Source organism: Apteryx mantelli, chromosome 8, assembly GCF_036417845.1.
Source record: "Apteryx mantelli isolate bAptMan1 chromosome 8, bAptMan1.hap1, whole genome shotgun sequence".
Taxonomy (NCBI): Eukaryota; Metazoa; Chordata; class Aves; order Apterygiformes; family Apterygidae; genus Apteryx; species Apteryx mantelli.
Window position 1 is genome coordinate 35111747 of NC_089985.1, and position 22226 is coordinate 35133972.

Here is a 22226-nt window from a genome sequence, read left to right on the forward strand (position 1 = left end):
GGTTGCAAAATTTCCAGTATTGGTAAAAAAAAAAAAAAAAAAAAAAAAAAAAAAAAAAAAAAAAAAATTCTGAAACTGCCTCTAGAACATCTTCAGTGTAGTTTTTCTGGTTTTGTCTTTTCGCATGTAAACCATGTAGTACTGATAGAGACGTGCTGATGGGGAACAAAGGTTTTATTGACACTAATTTCAGATCACCTGCATAACTCATGGCTTTGCTGCTAGCAATAGACTATCTTATATTTGTGTCAATAAACTCGTACTAGTTTCATGTATATTTTCTTGGGAGTTAGAGCAGCTTCTATGCTCAGGGTACATAAATAGTTGAAAGCTACATGGCTTCTTAAGGTTTCCAGGAGAAAGCGTCGCACCAGTGGACTATATGAAATTTTAATCCTTTACATCAGTGAAACATATCTTAAAAATGCAAAACCTTAAAATACAGCATAGTGTGACATGCACAGCTTTGTGCATTTATACAGATTTTACAATAACATCACTTACTGGGTCTATGCATTAGCATTGTGCTTCATGTTAAATTTAGACATAGCAGAAAACAAGTTTTTGCTGGTTTACATATATTGCTAGCACAGTTTCCATTTGTCAGCATTGGGCTTAAAGTCCCATCTCTAAATTGGAAAAGAAATTTAAGCTGTTGGCTTGTAGATCATTTACAAGCTCTCAGTCTTGGACAAGGTGAAGTTTTATGGTGAAGAGAATTAGTATAAATTGGCCTTGTCCAGCTAGCTTTGTTTTCAGCAGCTGGGGAAATACGGCAGGATAGTAGAGCCATGCCGAACCATTGCGATAATATTGCTAGTTTCAGTATCCAAGAGAGAAATTAAAGGATGTTGCAAAAAGTGACGTTTGGTAGGAAAATTGCCATTTATTTTCTTATAAATGGATTTTGCAAACCTCTATGTGTGTCTGAGGGCCCAGTGCTGTGAGCGTTTGCAAACTGCTCATTTATAGTATAGGTACACCCAAGTGATATTCCTCAGCTTAAGATGTATATTCCAATGTGTCTCATTTCCTCAAATATACATATAGAGTGCTGTCAGGAGTCAACAGAATAGGGAGCAGTCTTCAAAGTGTGTAGCTTCTTTTGTACTTATTTAATAGATACTGCGTAATACAGTTTGCTAAATGCATGTGAAAATATTAGAAATGCTAAAGCAGAAATTTTGGAGAGCGTGAGAGCTAACTTCCTACTCAGCTACTTTGAGGTTTTTTTCTCCCCCTCCATCCCCTCAGTCCTCACTCAAAGTGTCCTGAGGAATTATTACTCATTTGGGGTATTAAAATTCATCACATCAAAGTTACATGTGAAACTGGATTTTTATTAAGGTTTTTCCTTTATTTAGTTATTTTAAAATGTATTGCAAAGTGTAGCTTCAGAAATCATGTCTTTTTTTTAATCAAAATTACGTTGAACTCGAGGACTGATACTGCTCAGGGTCTTCGTTAGCAACCTCAACGATGGGCTGGCAGTGCGCTCTCATTGCGTTTGTGGGTGACCCTGAGCTGGGGGGAGAGGAGGGGCGGTCGGTGTGCTGCAGGCCAGGGCTGCCGTTGGGAGGAGGAAGGGGCTGGCAGGAGCCTCGTGAAGCTCGGGAAAGGCAAATTCGGAGTTTAGCACCTGACTGCTGTCTCCAGCTACCTAGAGGAAGCGTTGGAAGATGGAGCTGAGCTCTTCTCCGAGGTGCGCTGCGAACAGGCAAGAGGCAGCAGTAGCAGGTTGCAGCAGGGGAAATTCAGCTGGATATAAGGGAAAATCACTCACAGTGAGCGTGATCCCAGAGCAGGGGCTTGGAGAGGTTGCGTAGTCCCATCCTTGGAGGCTTTCAAAATTCACCTGGCCAAGGCCCTGAGCAGCCAGCTCTAACTTCAGAGTTAGCCTTGCTTTGAGCAGGAGGTTGGACTAGACAACCTCCACGTTATCCTGTGATGCTTCTGTTTTTATAAACACACTGCCTGACTTTAGGTTTCCAATGTAGTGCTTAAATTCAGAAAATAGGCCACAAAATGAAAAAAGTTAGAATGCTAAATTAGATGTTCCAGGAGCATATCTGTCTCGCTGACTATTCGAGGAGCCTACGATCCTGCCGTGGATGATGAAGTCTCACGGTACGAAGGTATTAGTTGGCAAAGGTTCACTGATTAGATTTATGCACTCTTTCACCCTACAGTTGCTGTGTAAATCTTCTTTAATGTATATGGCCAGCTTTAGGACTTTTTTATGAAGAATGCAATGTATGTCTGTTAAGAAGCATGTTAGGAAGAGAATCAGAATTTACCACTTACAGAGCTCTCCCTAAACCTCATAGTATTTTTAGCTAAAGAGGCTACTATTATGAAACACCATTGTCAGGATTCAGCTATAATAATCTTTAAAATAAATCTTGAGGGATCTGTTTTTTCACCACAAACTAGTCAAAAGTAAAGCATTAGATCTCCATGGCCCTGAAACTACATTATTTTAATAATGGAAATACGTGGTAAATTGCTACAGGCCTTTTTACATGAACTCTCATTTATGACAGCATGAGCAGGCCCTTTTTGACCTAGATTGTGCTTAAGCATTTCTTTTATTAGCTCATTGTATACATCTAGGTTTATGCTTGAGGGGAAATGCCTTAATGCCCGGATTTGGTCTTTATATTTAGTACAGCTCCCCTCCACTTAAGTAGGAGTTAGAGACCAAAGGTGGCTGTGAAGTCATCTTCCAGGGATTGGATGGTGAACCTTAATTAACGTTGGATTGTTTATTTTAAAGTCTTGGTTCCGTGTACTTTGTGCCAAGAGATATATTTAGAATAGACCCCTCTTTTTATTTGGTAGGTTCTCTCCGATCACAATTGATGGTATGACGAGCCTTGTGGGAATGAATATCCCTGGTCACACTGGGACTGGATGGTGTATCTTCGTCTACAACTTGTCTCCCGACTCAGATGAAAGCGTGCTGTGGCAGTTGTTTGGTCCCTTTGGAGCGGTCAATAACGTCAAGGTGATCCGTGATTTCAACACCAACAAGTGCAAGGGATTTGGCTTTGTCACCATGACCAACTACGACGAAGCTGCCATGGCAATTGCCAGCCTTAATGGATACCGTTTAGGAGACAGAGTATTGCAAGTTTCCTTTAAAACCAATAAAACCCACAAATCCTGAATTTCATATCCTTACTTACTAAAATATATATATATAAATATATATACGAACAAAACAAAACAAAAAAAAAAACTCTTCAAGGCTTATATTCAACCATGGACTTTATAAGCCAGTGTTGCCTAAGTATTAAAACATTGGATATCCTGTGATGAACAGGAAAGGATTTTATAATGCTTAGAAAAAAAAAAACCTTTGATGCATTGAATGTTCTTTCATAGCTGTCGTTGTTGAATATAATATACATAGATAACAATGTGCAGGGATTTTTACCCGGCCAGCTAGTTTTACTACCTTCCTTGAAGGTGGGTCTTTTTAAGATGACCATTCACTCATTTGAAAAATAAAATAAAACAAAAACAATTTTTACGAACTAATGGGATTAAAAGCAAGAAAAAAGATTTTTCTTTTCTTTTCTTCTTTTCAAAACATTGATCCAATCAGATTGGTAAACCCCCCCACATAAATTAAAGAGGAACAATAAAAATTGCAAAAAGAAGAACATAATTTTGCAACTTTTTTTATTTTTCCTTTTTTCTTTTATATCATGTGAACTAAACAGTCTTCTGTTAGGGAATGGGGTAAAGGGGGATACCTGATGACATAACAATTTAAATAACATTAACAATGTTGCCAAAGAGGTGGTCTCTTTGCTGAAAATGGGTTTCAAGAAAAATCTATTTTTATAAAATATAAAGAATTTTTACAAGAGAATCTGGATTTGAGAAAAAATATTTTGACTGGCTAATTTAGGGGAAATTGACAACTTTGTCATGTTCATACTGCACTGGTAACTTTTTAGAGATCAAGATGTGTGTTTTAAACTGGATTAGTAGATTGTTTTTTGAAGGATGGGCTACAAACAGATGATCTTCGTATCTTTTCATAGCATGTAATAAAAATATTAAATACAGTACGGGAGAGTGTTCTTCCCAGGCACGCAGTTACCCACAGTCAAAACCCAAAAGCAAGGAGATGAGTTGCAAGACGGTTTTTCTTTAAGTCATCAGTATGGGATATCAGCAGAACAAAAGTTAAAAAATTAATTTTTTGATCAAAAACTTCCTTGGTTTGAGCAGTAGGTGCTACAAAATTATTTACATATCTTAGTATCATAGTTAAATGTAATGTGTTTAGAAAAAATACATTTGCTTTAAATTTGTTAAGAATTTTCAAATTCACTTTATAGCCCATGCTAATATAATTGGGCTGTGTTGGCACATTTGGAACACTGTTTATGTTGCTTGAAACACTTATTTATTTAATTGCCGATGTGATGCATATGGCCAAAATCAAATATAGCTAGTTTGGCTAGTCTACTTATTTGTTTACTTAAACTATGGGAAGAAGCATATTATTGTGTCATTTTGTTGTGTGTGTATGTGTATATATAATATAAATATATATATATATAAAGTTATTTTTTCTTTTGGTTAATTTATTATAAGTTGTAACACTTTGCTAGTTTTGTTTGTATATGTCTTAAAATGTTTTCTTATGATACTTAAGTGACAGAGGTATCAAGGTAACTTGTGTAGAAATATTGTTTGATATATTGTCATGTTTGTTGTGAATATTTTTTCTTACTGCACAGTAGAAAAGAAAACAACTGGGTCTTTATTTTAATGTAATTCAGATTGGGGAAAACAGAGCTAAGGGAACAAAATGACTGAGGGGGTGCTCTCCCATGTCCAGTGCACTGATCATTTTAGTATGTTTGTGCTTTGTACGGTTATATATTTAAAACAAAAAAGGGTCATGCTCTTCCCTGAGTACTAGAAACAGTTACTCGCTATGCATAATCTAGTTGATAGTTAAATTTGCTATTGCTTTTCTTGTCTTGTTATATAAAATCTTTTCAATACAAGTTTAGTCTTAATGGTAATAAAACGTTATGGTTATTTATAACTTGTGCTTATTTTGTGCATTTTTTCCATGCTATACCCACTAACTGCATGTAGACTAAGTATTGTTTTTTCACACTGAAGAGGCAAACTTTTGTAGTAGACAAATAACTAAAGCAAAGGCTGCATCATAATTTTATCAGTTTTTTACTTTAACAATGTTAGATTTTAGTTCAAAGGAACACTCATTCAATGTTCAGGGAAACCTTTATACATCATCTGCTATGAATGAGCGCAGTTTGCTGGGAAAGTTTTGATGCATTTGCTAAGCATTAGTGGGGAAGGCATGTCAGAATCTTTTCTCTACGATGTGTTTTACTATCTGAATAATAATAATAATTTAAAAAAAATCTTTCTTAGGACCAGGCAGTTGTATACTTTAGTTATAATGAATGACTTCATGTTAACCTTGCTAGTTTAGATCATTTCTGAGGGAAAGTATTGTAAATGTTTTTTTCATAACCTTGTTGTGTTTGAATTATTTGTACTTTAATTGTCCAGACAATAAATGAAAGTGTGTAGAATGGCTATGGACTTTCCACCTTTTTAACCGTGTTCAGATGTTTTAGTAATCCCAGCCACACCTCCAATGTGGTAGCTGTTGTAGTCTGATTTCAGAAGCAAGGTCTTAACGAGAGATAAAGGTAATAGTCAAACCAGATTAAGCATATTCATTATTTATTTTTTCCTTCTGAAGGTTAGAAAGAATCGGACATTTAAGATGTTTAACACCAAATACCAAACTGTAATTGTAATCAAATAACTTTCTTTATTTGAATGTGGAAGATACTGAAGGATTTCTACTATATACAGTATTTCTACACAGTGAAAATATTGACTCGGTCAATATCAAGATTAAGCAAAAGTAGCAAATTTTGGCATTATACAGTTTTTAAGCCATCATTTAGTTTGATTGACTTTTCTATGAATATGCTATGAATGTCATGCAATATGAAACAGTTTACATATCTGCTGTACGACAGTATATATGATCACCTTCCAAATTTGATTCTTTTCACCATGTATTATAACTAGAGTTGATATCTCTTTCAGTTGATTTGTTTGAATCCCATGAATACAAATATTCACTTCATGTTTATGTTCTGTAACATTCACTAATTGAAAATATGTACCTTGTAAAACTGCGACATTGAATTTCGTAACTGAGATTAGGAAAAAATATATCAGAGGACTGGATGGACTGTGCGGTTCTTCAGCTCCTTCACCTATTAATAAACTCGTGTTTTTGTGAGATTAAGTTCCCATGTTGGTTATAATAATTAATTTCAGGCCACAGAATGAGTTTGTTCTTAAATTTCAGCTTGCTTAATTCATCCTTAAATCAACCTGACCATTCAGTAGTAAAACATGAAAGTTGTTATTTTGCTTTGTTTAAAGACTGGGCCCTGACAAATATCTTCCATCCATCTATTGTCAGACAGTGTGTGTATGTATATGTGTGTATATATGTGTATATACCTATATATACACACACATATGCACATGCGTGTGTATATATATACACACATACACACTTCAGAACACAGTACAACATGCAGCAAACTACAATAACAGAATTTTTTTTTCTAATGAAAACTGAACTTTCAATTAAAAATAAATCCATGGGAAGTAGTGGTTGTAATAAACCTAACAGATAGTACAGTGTGCACAGTGTTATTTTATCACCTCATTTTTCCACTGTCCTTCCTTCTGTGTACCTTACGAGATGAAAATCACGGTGCAGCCTGGCTGCTCTAAAGGCAGAAATACGGCTGCACTGAACACAACCGAGTTTTGCTGTTGGCTTCAGAGAGGCCAGAATTTTGATTCAGATTATCTCCCCCCAGTCCACTTCCGCTGAATCAAAGCTCAGTTACTCATCTCCAACATCTCGGGAATGCAAGATAGCTGTCTGGAGAGGAGAAATAGGTCACCTCTGTGGGCTTAGGTGAGCTGCGTGAAAGCTCACGTGCACATGTGATGAGAAAGGACGGGCTGTGCTAGTTGTCAGGTTGGGGCGCGCTTTGGCCATGGCCACCGACAGACGCTCGATAAAAGCTGTCGCGGATGGTTCCTGTGCTCACTACACTGATCCTACCTACACATTGCTAAAGTCTCACCAAAACACAAGGTCTGCCCAGCTGGGATAAGACCCACATTTTGCTAACACTCATTCAAAATATCAAGTTTTATATTTCTTTTGTGAAAGGGTAGTCACGTTTTGTTTTGTTTTGTTTTGTTCTTTCCCCAATTAGCAAGCCTGGTGCATAAATGGAAAACCACCCGGGGGAGGGAGCGGCCCCCCTCGGTCGCAGTAAGGGCAGGACTCTGCAATGAAGGGAAACAGCAGCCTGCTGAAAATTATGTTTGGCGCCTCCGAGATAGCAGTGAGCTACCTTTACATTTTTCCTGGGGGAAGTCAACTTACCTAATGGCACTGGAATTGTGACAGTCGAGCACAGACAGCCCGATTCAATTAATTGCTTCCAGCAGGGCGGCCTGGACGCCTGGCTCCTGGTGAAGGCTTTTAACCGAGCGTTGAATATTGAGGCTTAGGATAGTGAATGGGGAGAGGCACACGCAGAAGGTGCTGCGAGGAACCACTGTCTCCATCGCCTGCAGAAGGTGATGCCACCTTGCACATCTCTGTTAAATGACTGCAGATAGATGATGTAAATCGAGGTCAACACATGACCACATAAAATTTGCTCCCTGCCCTGAAGATCTTACAGACTGAGCTAGCCGGACCACAGTCATTCCTTGTACATCCAGCGCTAAATGACAGAGCAGATCCAGCATCACTTCACAAAAGTGTTGACATCTCAGACTAGGCTGGCATCTCTCTTTTAAAACCAACCAACTTTCTAAACGCAGGAGCTATAACAGGTCCAGTCTAGCTGAACATCAGCAAATCACTGTGGGGGGGGAAGACGCGACTTCTGCGGGAAGCTGGACCAAAAAGCAACACCCCGGGGTGCTGCATGGTCACGTGAGACATCGCGAGCATTGGTGTAGTGCAGTCCCCGCCTCCAAAAATGCTGCCCCTTCATCCCAGGTGTATCACAGGGGTATTTTCCATAGCCATAGCAGCCCGCTTGCAGTGTTGTGCAAAAGGCACGTCCGAGGCTTGAGAAAAGGAACCGCAAACGGGCTCGAGCACAGTAAGACTGCCAGGGCCTCCAGGAGACGGGAAACTGATTTTACAAAGAGACACTGAGCTCCGATTGCTTTGTTCCCATAAACTCCAAAACTGCATTTCAAAAAGATTGTTGTTCTCTGTAAATCTATCAGGGACACGCACTAGAAAGGGAAGTCGGAAGAAAAGCAACGAAAAAGGACAGTTTGCACAAAGGCAAATTAATTTCACTTGCCCACAGTGTATGGCACGATATCAGCTGGTTGGTTGCTTTCTGGCTATCAGATTAGCAATCTTCTGAAATAATCTTTCAGCAGAAATAGCTGGGAAGACCACACACATACACGCACGCACACGCACACGCACACACACACTCCCCACTTGCAGAGCCACTTCTCAGACAAGGCTTGAAAAGTTGTTTACCACATATATCTATGATATCACTGATAATTTAAACACTGGTCCAGCATATTTTTAAAAAGCTTAAACTATTTCATATTCAATTTCATTCAACTTTCAGATGTTATGGGGCTGCAAATTATTTCTTGTATAGTAGCAAAAAAAAAAAAAAAGGCAAAAATAAAATCCTAAAAACCTTTATTCTGTCCAATCCATAGAAAAAAAACCTCTATTCTAATCTCTAAACAGCAGAGTTTTTACCTATGGGCACTTTTGACCGGGTTACTACTACCACTTACCTATGGGCAAGCCAAGCTGGTTCACTTTTCCCCCAGACCTAAAGCAAAAGCCGACGCACTGTGTTCAGAAGCGGGACCACCGCAAGGCCGGCGTAGCGCATGGGGCTAAACCTCGGCGCGTCTGACCCCGCACGGGCGCCCTGTGCCCAAGCGCTGAGCCGCTAGCCCGGAGGCTCCCGCGCGGCCCTGTGCACCCGGCCCCGTGGTGGCCGCCGCGCACGGGCGGCTCCTGGCCAGCCCCGGGCAGCGCAACGCTCCCGCCACGTGGAGCCCTTCCCTTGAACCGGAGGAGCCACATGCCGCCGTTTCCCCTCTGCTTGCCCAGGCCCCGCACAGTAGCCGTCCCTTGGGCAGGAGATGCAGCCGAGCAAGGGTCTCCAGCCTTAGCTCGGTGTCCTGACGTCCTGGTGACCACGAAGGCCCTCCGGTCCCCACCAAGGACGTTGCCGAGGGCTCAGAGAGGTGCCCGGTGGACACCCCTCTCCTCGAGAACGGCAGCGTACCAGGGCTCCCGTGTTGGGGAGTTACTGCAGCCACAGAATTAGCACTCAGCAAACCCCGAGGACGCTATTTCCCCACTCGGGACGCGCCGGGCTGTGGCCGCCCTCGCGGGAGCAGCTCCCGGTGTCTCTCTCTCCCTGCCCCGAGCCCCGCAGCGCAGCATGGGCCGCGGCGCAGTTGCACGGCCCCCGTGAAAGCATCCGTAAAGACAGGCGGCTTTATCAAATTAGCAGGAAGCAAAAATAAAATCCCCGAAACTTTGCAAATGAATGTAAGCAACGCCAATGAAAGCGCAATCATTTAAAAATAAACCCTTGATAAGGAAAGGAACCCACCAAAGGGAAAGGGGGTTTAAATCCGAGGCCTCTTCTGTACTGGGTATAAATGCACACTGATTAACCGCCTTAGCAACTTTTTTCATAGCAACATCTGGGGAAACTGACACTGAGGCCCAAAATACTTATTTTTATTTAAGTGAATTTTAAACACACACGATCATTAGCTCTTCAGTCTGAGCATCATGACTGACTAGAGCTGCCACTATCCATTTGCTTTAAAGAAGCACTTAGACTTTTCTTCACTTGCATTTTGTTTGAATTGCACGGGTCCTATCAAAACGATATGCAAGAATTAGCTTTTTACAAACAATACAATTCTGATTTTAAATCAGCACATGAGACACTTAATTAATTTTGTAGGATACGGAATCTGTTGCAAATATACAGCAGTACACCCACACATCACCATCTGCTGTGGAGAATTAAATGTACAACTCACAAATGAAATCCTGCAAAGTTGGTGCAAAAAGGTCCTTGCTTGAATTTAAACAAGGCTGTGGAAACCTGCAAACACATTGCAAAAGATCATGAAAACAATAACAAATTTGTCCATCTGTGAGTCAGTTGTAGCAGGGTTGGGGTTTTTTTGTTTTGTTTTTAATACTGGTATATTTGCAATAATTGTTGCAGCTTACAATGCACATTCCATAACATGTATCTCAGCTCTTCTCATGAATAGAAGAAGAAGTCATTCATGTAGGCACTCTGCACAGGCTCCATTACTCCAGACCAGGTGTTCTAAGACTTGGGGGGAAAAAATGACAGAAATACCACTTTTTTAATACTGGATTTAGCCACAAATTTGAAAAATTGGCAAATATGGCAATTGTTTTGGATGCTGTATTATTAGAATTATTAACAAACACTGTTCTACTGCAGCGAGGAAAAATAAACATCAACAACTACTGCTGCCATGGAAGAACTCTAACAGACACAAATATCTGTATCCTTTTGACTTCACTGAAGCCAAGTTTTCTTTTTCTAATCTTGCCTCCTCATTTTTTTTAAGATACTGTTTTAAAACGAGCTCATAATTTTTACACCTAGCAGCACCACATGACACTAAGTACTGGGCCCTGATCTCCTGCACTAAGGCAAGTATCTTGATACCACACAAAGAACATTTCTTCATTCGTTGCCAAGAAAGCCCTTTTCCCCTTGGTCTAACACGGCACAGTAAAATGCAGGGGTGTGTATGAGAAGGCTAGAGCGGACTGAAAGCAGATATCTTTGTACAATTTGAGCCCTTACCTTCTCAGAGAGCTTAACGTTAGCCCCAAGAGAGCTGAGACCGCTGAGGGCCTGCTGGAAGCTGCGGGCTGTGGATGAGCCCACATCTGCTCCTCGTAAATGCTCACCAGGTGCGTACCTCAAAAGAGTCGCCTTTGGCAACAGTGTGATGATTGAAGCTATACCAGCGGACCCTGAAATACAGAAATCCTTCCCATTTTATTTTTAAATAGCAAGTCAGGAAACACAACAGCATTTTCTGCGGTTATTGTTTCATTTTATCAATACAAGACCTACAAACACTCTGCTTCAAAACATACTTATGATACTATAGAGGCCAATAGGATCTGGATGTCTACATACACATCCTGAGCACCATGAGGTTATGTATGACATATAAGACACTTGCAAGGCAGCATTCCCTTGCCCCAGCCAAAAATGCTCTAGATTGGTGTTCTTACAGGTTTTTTTGTAAAGTGAGAAGATATTTCAGACTCTTCCTTTACACCTCCTAAATCCTTTCTGAGATGCATGTTCTTTTTAACATACATTTATCCCCTCACACACCTGGGAAGTATTCTCAGTATACGCAAACGGAGTATAATTTATGCTGAGGGGCCTGTTGCATGTTTAACTCAGATAAGGTGTATCAGTAATTAAGAAATGCAGCAGCAGAGGTACAACTCGCATGTAAATTTGTAGAAAGACGTCTATCAGCTGAATGAATGCCACTAAAGACCATTTGAAATCGCTACCTAATCAGAAAACTATACACATATAGTCACTGCCAGCATTTTTATGAGGAATATTATCTCTGTCCTGAAAAATGAGCCTTGTCAAAGGGGCGGAAGTGCGCGTATATGAAGGGAGCCCAAACGTGTCACAAGGGCAGTGGTTCTTAGACAAGCTAGGAAAGCTGTGAGCAAGAACGTCCTAACTCCAGCTAGAAGCCACCTCCAGCAAAGCACCAAGCTGCCTGCCCACGCTGAGCAGCAGCTGAAGGTAGAAAGATCTCAGCTTCAGCAAACCATGTCCAAAATTTAGCATTAGCACTGAGGAAAGAGCAGAAAGACACGAGGAACACATCTGATATGGCTGGGGATGGCAAGCAAAAGAAGCCAGGCAGTCTATCTAGCAGAAAGTTGTATTCTCAAAGTTGCTTTAGCACCACTGCAGCCACAAGAGGAAAACGGGAGCACTTCTGGGTCACCGGGGCACGAACTACCTTGCCACAAGTTTTTAAAAGTCAGAGGGACAGGAAGGAAAAAGCTTTTCCTGAACACACAAAGCGCAATTTGTCAAGAAAAAAAGAAAGGTTTCTAGGGCATGTGTTTTACTTGTGCTCACTGGGGGCGGCTCACTGCATGACACATCCTGCCCATTGGTCCTGCAAGCGTCACCTCTTCACAGGAGGTCTGGGAGGCACTGGGAGAAGGCCCTTGCTTTCTGTCGCCTGCCTGTGTCTGGAGAAAGAAACCCTCCAAGCCAATTCAAGACGCCGGGCAGTGATCCTCCCCATTACTCTGCTATCTGGCCACGTGCACCAGATGGGACCGGTGCTTTTTGTCACCGAGTTCAACTCCCCCGCACTCAAACATCTAATCCTTTGGCTGGATCTTTAGCTGACATAAACTGCCACTGCTCCTTTGAAGCATACTGACCCAGCAGTTGTTTTCTGTTAGGAAAAAAAGAGAAGTTTGGTTAAAGAAATAAACAAACAGCCAGTGGAGCCCTGCTAAGAGCTGGAGACCCAGCGCTTGTAGCTGCTGTCTTCTCCACCACCTTTCTACTCCCAGCCTGGACTGTCTGGCACAGCAAGGAGGATGGGAAGGAAGAAAGGTCTTAGGAGATTGGTTCAGTCAGGAAGGTGGTCCCAGGAGGAAGCTCTTCTCATTGGTGGTGCCTTCCTGTCCTGCAAAAGAGCTGAGTCCTAGTTTACAGGACAGCCAGCTCACTGCTCCTGTCTACCAAACCTGGCAATGTCTGTTCTCCTCCCCTTGCCCCATCAGCCCCTTGCTGCCACACAAGGGGAGCCACTGCTGTGCGTGGCAGCCGTACCGGCGGCACCGCCGAGCTGGGCTGGGTACAGACGTGGGCGCCCGAAAGGCAAAGGTGGGGCAAGCGGGGATGGGGATGTTTCTGCAAAGCACTGAGGAAACACCTCAAAATGCAAAGAGTCCAGACTGCCTCAGCAGCCTGTGGGAGCTTGTTCAGTGCGTCTTTGCCTGACAGACCATAGCAGAGAAAACCACGATGACAGATCTGCCAAACTCTCCCTGCTAAGTCAGCTGGTCGAAGATTTTGTTTTGCTTTTTCAGAGGGTGAGTGAAGTGTCCTTGAATCACTGTCTAGAATAATGGGAAAAGGAGAGCAAGCAGCTTTTGTGCCAAACCTCTTATGTTCCCTCCATAATGTGACTGTGCTGCACTTGTGAATGATCATATTAACATCTATTAGAGAAGTTCATGTGCTGGTAACGGAAGAGATGATTGTCAAACCACAGTTTATCTATTAAAATACCCAAAGCAGTAGTATCTTCTCAGCTAAATTGAAAAGAAGAGAAGAACCCAAATAGGTTGTTCACTGCCTAAAACCAGTACATCTCTGGGTACACACACATACACTTCAATATGAACTGACTGTATGTGTATTTTCAATATTAAAAGATAAAATATAGTTCTATACCATGTTATAAACTAAGTTTGTGCGATGGAACAGATTTTTACAGCTAAGTTAAAAGCTCTTGAGAATAAGAGGTTTATAATGGAAATGCTGACAGACTCTGAACTGTAGCACTGGGATCTCTCTTGCTATTATGACCAGATAAACCAACAAGGTAATTCAATGTAGTGTTCCAGCTCCGAGACACTAACATACTCCTTCTGGTCCCAGGCGCTGAGGGAAGGTTAAATATAAAACTTAATGAAACTGCAGTGACTGACTACAGAGCTGGATGGTTACCCCTGCACTAGGGAGAGGCGAATGTCTTTCCTGGGGGGGCTCTAAAAGGCAAGTAGTGACCGGTTGCTTCAAGTGCAAGCAGTGGCTGGAGCATTATGAAGTTTTCCTCAGCTAAAGCTAAGTGGCTGGATAACAAAGCTTGTAGAAAGCTGTAGAGCAAACCCAGTCACTGCACGCGTATCAGACCCAAGAAATGAATAAAAATAGAGACACCTTCCAACACAACCTGCACATGAAGGATGCTGAGAGTGTGAGCAGTGCTCACAGATGCTATGGGGCATACACCTGTCATCTTTCCCTGCAAAACGGCTCCAGAAGGCCTTGATTTATCAAATCAAGCACCAGACAATCCAACCAACTCAAAATGCAATGATTGCAGGGAAGCTCAGGTGTGAATGGACATTCAGAGTCACTGCCCCGGTCCCAAAGTGCTTCTTTCTGGGGTCTGAGGCAGGAGGTACCACGGGAGCTGCGCTAAGCCTGCAGAGCAGCTCTCCAGCTTGTGCCCAAATAGATGCTGTAACTGCAGGAAGCAGAAGTGCAGTTCTTGCCACACTGTAACACCCAGAAAGTTTTGCTATTCCTTTTTGTGCCACATATAAAACTTCCGAGACTTCCAAGAGGCACACGCACTGCCTCTGCTTGCACGTAAAAGCCTGAGCAGACTTCCCGAGGTTGGTGGGCTGGTAGCGCTGCCTATTGTCAAGACCGTCTGACATTTCCAATTACAAGACTCTACTTTCAGCTGCTTATAACTGTCATATTTTGACCAGTAACTTGTCATTTTCCATCCTGGGCATCTGCCTCAGGCTGAATTTTTTGGAAAGCTTCAGCCAAAACAATATAGCTATTCCCAAGGGCAAGGCCAGGGAACAATGCACTGTTTTGTAATGGTAAAAGAGAAAAAGAACTGACAACCTCTTCTTTAAGATGCACCGCAGCTCCTCACGCTTTGGGTAGGGGAGTAGAAATTTAGTAGACTGGTGACCTTTGCATTAGGGATGTGCTTTTCATTACTGCTGTGAAAATCCAAGCAAGTGTGGCCAAGTGAACACATCTGAAAAAAATCCAATCAAATCTCCTCAGCAGAGACCTCCTTGAATAGGAATAGCTAAAAACTCTGAAGATCCTGTCCCGGTTCAGCTCGTCTTGCCCTGCTCAAAGCTCCAGAACGGGATAGCTCCGTCCCCCACAAAGCACTGAGCATCCAATTCCCTGTGCAGCGCTCACTGCAGAGCAGACTGCTCACACAGTGTCCACCAGGAGTTATTGGATACGTGTTAACTCCAGGCTAGAGGATCAAAGCAAGCTGTTCCCTGTGGTCACAGTTCCTCATCGCCATGCTATTCATGCAAAGAAAGAGCCCTGGCTCTGGATGACCTGTACTCTGGCATCCACACCATGAGGGGAAAGAATTAAGCCAGACTGGCACGGGAGCGAGGGGAGAGCAGACTTGGGCCAGGATCTGGGTGGAATTGCAGCTGAAAGGACTGGTAGGGACAGTCAGACAGGGCTGATGGGTTGGGTGAAGACTGAGCAACAGCACCAGCGTGGGGAAGGCTGGTGCTGAACAGGGAAGGGGACTGAGCGGAGGAAAATGAACACAAATAATGGGGATTGGGCCTAGCCCAGCAAAGAGTTGGGGTGAGAAGTGACAGACCCAGAACAAGGACAGGATGAGGGGAACAGGCAAGGTAATTTGCATCCATCCCGAGCTGCTGGCTTTCCAGAAGCAGGAATGGGATCCAGGATCCTGAGTCTCGCCCTCCGGGGGGCTGCCAAAAGGCTCTGCGCGATCCTGCCATGCCCTGTTGGAAACAGCAGATTTTACAGCTCCTAGCACTGCATGGTTTTTCCTAGGGTCCCATCCCAACAGCATGAGTTGCAGGTGGAATTGCTCTGAATCCTTGAAATCAGGCACCAAAATGAACAACATACATTTAGCAACCCCATGTGAAACGCCTGGGTTAAACGACCTTCCCAGGCTTGCAGAGGAGGCTTTTGGCAGACCTCGTGCGCTGCAGGGCACCGCTCAGTTGTCTGAGCCGCAACACCATCCCCTTCCCAGCTGCATTCACCACAAACGCCTCCACTTCCACGACAAATGGAGCAGGGACCTGCAGAAAACAGCCTCCCCTGCTAACCAGACCTAATTCATCCTCCAAGCCAGCCTCTCCCATATACTGACTGTGGCAGGAGTCCTGCAGGAAGAACAACATGTGAAACTGTTTAAAGACTGCAACATTAGGTGCATGTACAAGTGATTTCTCAGGGAGTTTTTGTTCAGGGATTCCCTTAATTTTAAGTATGAGAATTTACAATCCTTAATCGTGTTCCTTGAATATGGAAAGCTGTGAGAGAGAAGGTGGAGGGAGTTTTCCTTCTCAAAAGTTATCTTCGAATGGCTCATCCTGCCTTTACAAAAAACTGATGTTTACTACTGCAATACATTTATTTTGAAACTGAGTTCATCTGCTGTAAGAAATTACTCAGACCATTAATTTTGGAAACCAATGCTGGAGAGATCATGAATGTTAAGAATTCTAATTATGTTGGGTCTGGGAAATTTAATGAATAAAAGAGACTTTTCATAAGTATCTGTAGTATTTTAATATCATTGGCATTAATTAAAATATCTGGAATTTTTAAAGGCTCCCCCTCCCTCTCCCTTTACATTTTTTACTTCTAACACTAGAACAGACGCATCATTTTGCTAAAGCCACCAAAAAAAGTTCTTCGTGGTTGATCACCTCATTTATAATCATGTCATGGCAGGAACAACCTTCTGCTGAAATTTTGTTTATGCTTCAAAAATCCCCCCCCAGTAATTTCTTTCCCACCCCCACCTCCCAAGCACCAGCAGGCCTGGATTTGTCTTCCATGCAGGGCCGGGAAGATGAAAGTCCAGATGATTTGGGACTGTGCAAGGGACTGAACTCTCAGTGTCTGATTGATGATACTATCCATCTCAGAAGATAGTGAATCCCTCCTTTAGAGCTTAGGGGAAAAAATAGGCTAACCTTTGAATTCGTACTTCATCATCTTCCACTGGCATCAGTGGCTTTCTGCATGCCGCTGGGGTCTGCAGCTCGCTTTGGCAGTCACAGGGGGTCAGAGGCAGCAGCAACGCCAGCTTTCTTCCCCTGCTATCCAAAGCAGCAAACACACCGGGAGAGAAGGCACCTGGTTTTCTGCAGACTGCTTTGCAGGCAGGGTGGGTTCAGTGCCTAGTCCTGCAGAGCTTACAAAAGCCCTGGCTTTTCTAGGGCACATCGGGGCACTATAGGGTGGGCAGATCGTGACGGTCTTGATCTCTGCTGCTTATGCTGTGAACCCATCTCAGCAGTGATGAACTCAAAGGCTGGAGAGAGCTCTGCCATGACCCTAAGCTCTTGTGAAGTGGACTTATTCCCTGACCTGAGAGTTCAGAGGAGCTCAGAAACATAAAAGGCTCCTTTTGTCTCTGATCTTAAGCTCACAGTTTTTTATTTGGATTTTTTTTTTAAGTATCTAAATATACAGTCACTTGCTAGTTATTAATAGTGGGACCTCACCTTATTTGATGCTATTCTCACTTCTTAGAGTGTCTAATTAAAGGAGGGATACAGCAACTGCCATGTGCTGCTGAGCCACTTGCCTTGATTGAGAAAATGGAGTCAGAGGGTTTTCTGGCAGCTGGAAGTGCCATCGACTTCGTCTCTGATGTAACCAAAACGGCTGCTGTTGCTTGGTCAGTGCAAGGTCAGATGCAGCAAAACATCAGGCACAGTGAAGGCGCTGACATGCCTTCAGAGGCACTTAAACAGGTACTTTCTCTAGAAAAGGCCAAAATTGTAGCTGCCTGAAAAGCTAAAGCAGCATTTTGTAGTGGATCAGGGGAAGGAGAGTTTCCACTAGAACAGCAAATAACAAAAAGAGGAGGCTGCTTTTTTATTTCCACCAAATTGGGAACAGTCTCCTCTGTCTCAAAGGTGCTTGGCTAAAAACAAAGCTGCTCCTGTTGAGATGCTGCACAACGGCGCGTAGCAGAAAAGAGGCAGGTCACTGCTTCCTGGCAGTATTTTCTCCTCCACGGCAAATATGCCAATTCAGCAGGCTTCCCAGCTTGCTTGTGCTTATTTCTGTGCCGGGCACAGCCAGGTGTCACACAGGTGAGGTTGCACACAGACATACAGGAAGCCCAGGGGGGTTTTATCTATTTTCTCCACGTGGCTGAGAGAGCACTCAAAGACGCCTGCTGATTTTGTATGTTCTGTGCCGTGGAGAAGAAAATCGATGTGGGAACTACAGATGGCTTCAGTGCTATAAGGTAATCTAGGCTCCTTTCTGACGCAAACAAAACTGATTTATTCTTAATGGCTTAACTTTACTGACCATTAGATTTTGTTTCATTATTCAAAGGCAAACACTGAACAAGCATCTCGTGAACAGTGGCCCGTTCTTTCAGGTGGAAGGAGGTGAGAACCATTCCTGTATCCTTTCTGAAGCTTGTTTTAGTGATTTCACACGGTTTCAGGAAGCTTTCCTACTGAAAAGTGCCTGAGGTAGAACTCTCTTTAACACGGCTCTTTTTTCCATGCCCTGGGATCCAGTATCATTTCCATGGTTATTCTGCACTCAGGGCTGCTCAGCTGTCCTGAAGTGTTTGTCTCATCATCTTGGAGACTGCACCCCCACCCAGGAAAGCAGCAAGGGACAAGCTTTCTGCTCTCTGCAGGTTTTTCTCCCAATAAGCCAGAAAATAATGTTTGTTTCGCTCATATTCTTAGCTAGTGATGGATTCCCCACCGAGACCCCCTGCCCCGTCAATTGCTGACTAATCGTGCCTGCAGCAAAAGTAATCCAAACTAGGAGTTATTCAGCAGCAGCAGAAGGACCCATTAAAACAGATTATGCTCTCTGCTCCCTTTCAGTACTCATTTTACAGGATCGAGCTGCCTGGGCCCTGCCCCAGGGCACACACACCCCGTGCTGGGCAAAGCTCCCCTGCAGTGTCTGCTCGGTGAGTCTGCGAGGCTGGCACCTACAGCAAAGGGCCAAGCAAAATTTGGGCCAGCCTAAATTCAGCTGGCCGCTCTCAAGGGACTCGGGTGATAAGGTGATGCTTAGAGGCAGGATGTACCAGGAAGCCGTTGTGGGTTTTTTTAGCTTTCTTACCCTGGCCCACAGGCAGCAATGCAGCTCTTGCAGCTTGAATTGCCTGAGCCTTCCTCTGACAAACCTGACAGTATTCAGTGCCTGTGGCCTCGCCCCTGGAGAAAGAAATTGCACTGCAGCAATGCCCAGAGGTAACCCAGCCTAGAAACTCAGTTGCTGCCAGACACCGGGAAAGACCTCGGCCTGGAGAGGAGCAGGATTTCTGCAGGCCATATGGAACAAGCAGTTTGTATTTACATACCTTCCCCCCCCTTAAAGCAGCTTGGTTGCAGGCCTTCATGTCTGCCCTCGGGCACGAGGCCAATCGCTGGAGGTTTGGTTGCCGCTTTGAAGTCTCCATCTCAGTCTCCGGTTTCAGACCTCGACCTTCTGGAGGCACTGTACTCTCTGCCTCTCCACCGTTGTGCCGGGGGCTATGGACTCTGCGCCTGAGCAACTCTCGCTGCTTTTACTCAGATGCTGAGAGTGCTGCAGGGACCCCTGGGGGTGCCCATCTCTTTCCAAGGGAAGCTACCTGTGCTCTTCTGTTCAGTGCCTAAATGCAAGCATGAGCCCAGGAGTTATATTTCTTGGGCATAGGAAGCCAGTCCGACTGCAAGGATAACCCTTCTTCCAAATGGCCGCAAGAACTACAGTGTATAGAGGGCTTGTTACATTTGCAAGCTTAATGCAGCCACCTCTCACTGAGGAATGGCAGCTGCTAATGTGATATTTCGGAAACAGGCTGGAGCTGCCATGAGCTATAGGATGAGTGAGAGCGACAGAGCAGCGTTACCTCAGCTGGACAGTGAATCAGCCATCCTTTCTACGCTGGAAAGCACTGCTGCACGGTTAATGATAAGTGGCTAGATCTTGCAAGACTTCCTCTCTCCACTTAGTTTAATTGCGTAACATTAAAGTCACAGCCTAAGCCAGTACAGGAGTATGCAAAATGTACCTATTTACCTTGCAGGTTTTTAAACATACAGAATTCAAATAGGTTATGTAAAGCAGCAAAATCTACACAATTTAAATTGGCCTGACTTCTGAAAGCTGCAGGTACCAAGACCTGAAAGAAAGCCTGCAGCTAGACTGAGTATCCAAGGGAGGTCCCTTTTGGCATACAAAGATCAAGCACTAACTGAAATTCAAACATACCCTTACGCCTAGTTTTTATCTAATTTCAGTTTCACGCAAAATAATGTTGCCCTAGAAATAAAATTTCCCCATATGTCTGCGGCAGCTCTACAATGGCCATTTAGTGGAGCAGTAAAGCAAAGCACTAGGCACTTGACAGCTCTCTTTGTGTCACTCTCAACACGCGTTCTCATTCTAGAGAGCGACTGCCATGTATTCCAACAGGGTTGCTTTGCCTTCCTGAAGCAGTTACATGACTTAAGAGCTTGGTCATCTTTTTTGCTAATAGGAATTGTATATAGGGGCAGGACACAAGTAGAAAGCACTGCACATTAAAATCTAGCTAGCTCAGGACACCAGTAATATGATCTACACAGCTCTGCAAAATGAATTTTTATGATTTTCCCAGCTGAACATGGTTGCATTAATATTTCATTACTAGATTTCGCTATGATTTTGGTCCTGTTACTGTCTCAACCAATTTATTGCTTGAGAAGGTTATTTTTAATCTTCAGCAGTAACTGAGAATATACCCTTAGAAAACCTTTCCCAATGTGGAATTTCTTTGCTGTTTCATTATAATTGAGGTGATGTGGTATCCAACAGCTCTTTATGAGAACAAAATATATATTGCAATTTTAAGGGGGGGGAGGCTTATCTCTCAGTTTCTAGATCAAAAGTCTATGTTATCCACTTGACTTAATTCTGAACGATAGAATTTCAGAAATTAAGAATAGGGAGGATGAGTTAAAAAGACGTGATCTCATACAAAGAGGCTGAGTTTAGCTCTGAGCGCTCAGCCCAGCTGGCCTCTGGGGTACTATAGTGCTTGAGCTCCAGCAATTTGCCTTTGAAAAATGAAGGTGTTTGGGCTCTGCCTCAAACAGGGTCGAGGGTATAAAGACACAGGCAGCTTTAGGCCAGATTTTTCCTCTCCAGCCTTGTGATTTAGGGCCTGTGTCTCAGAGCCAGTCCTGGCAGCTAGAGAATGAAAAAGTGCTAGTGACTGCACAGGGAGCCTGGTCTTAACACTGTAACTCGCCAAGCTCACTCAGCACCTGGACCAGTGCTTAGCACACAGGACACTTACTGAACTAAAATAGGGAAGAAAAACTCTCAAAAAAAGCCACCCTCAAAATCTGCTTCACAGCTACAAAACATCTCTCAATACCAACCGTAAGTAATTAGTGTTAATTATTCATCCCCCTGCTGATCTGAAAAGCATCCTCCCTCTCCCATTTCAGATCCCTCCAGACAGGTATAGGCACCGATACTGTCGCTCAGGGACCCACCTCCCCTCAACTCAAGCCTGAAGGATGCAGGGGAATGTGCCGTTTTGGCCCCTTATTATATCCTCTGGAGTTTGCTCTCTTGGCCTTTCTTCCTGGGTAACTTCCTTGTCCTCTCTGCAGGCTTACTTTCCTGAATATTCTGGGGATATATAAGATGGGAAAGGGGGCAGGGAATTCCCTATCGAACACTGATGTGCAGCACAACTACCCCTTCACTGCCTACCTGACTTGTTGCAACAGCTTCACGGAGGTATCTGTAGGCTGTGTTGTTCTCCTCTTCCAGTCTGTGCATGATCCCAAAAGCCTGTCCTCTTTCTCCACCTTCATCAGCTTGTCTAGCAAATACCTGCTCTTCCTTTCTGCCATATCATCACAGCTGCAGTCACAACAGTACCACAGTCCAAAGACATCCTGAAAGGATCAGTCTGGTACCTATCACCAAATAAGCCCAAAGTTTGAGTGCAGTATATTTAATGACACTGATACTTGTCAGCAGCAATCTGTCAGATCTTGGTACACTTAAGGTACCTGCATTTTGAGGGTTTTTACTGTTCAACACTTCTTCTAAAACCTCTTCTGTGATAATCATAGCTCTTCTAATTTGGGGACTTAAAAACAATCCAAAGCAGAACCAGAGAATGTACTCTGACATTTCACGTTTCTCCAAAATCGCCCGGCTTGCTGGTGAGTGGCCCCAAACAGAATAGACACTCTTACTAAGACTGAC

General features: G+C 43.4%; 1 protein-coding gene across 2 annotated transcripts in view; it reads left to right on the forward strand.

Annotated features, from left to right (window-relative positions):
• ELAVL4 (ELAV like RNA binding protein 4) overlaps positions 1-6328 on the forward strand; it is a 65514-nt gene extending 59186 nt beyond the window's left edge. For both annotated transcript variants that reach the window (XM_013951247.2, XM_013951246.2), the window contains exon 7: positions 2842-6328. In XM_013951247.2, coding sequence (XP_013806701.1) covers positions 2842-3169 — 328 coding nt within the window. In that variant the 3' untranslated portion in view covers positions 3170-6328. The remainder of the gene's footprint in view (positions 1-2841) is intronic.
• Positions 6329-22226: the final 15898 nt, after the last annotated feature.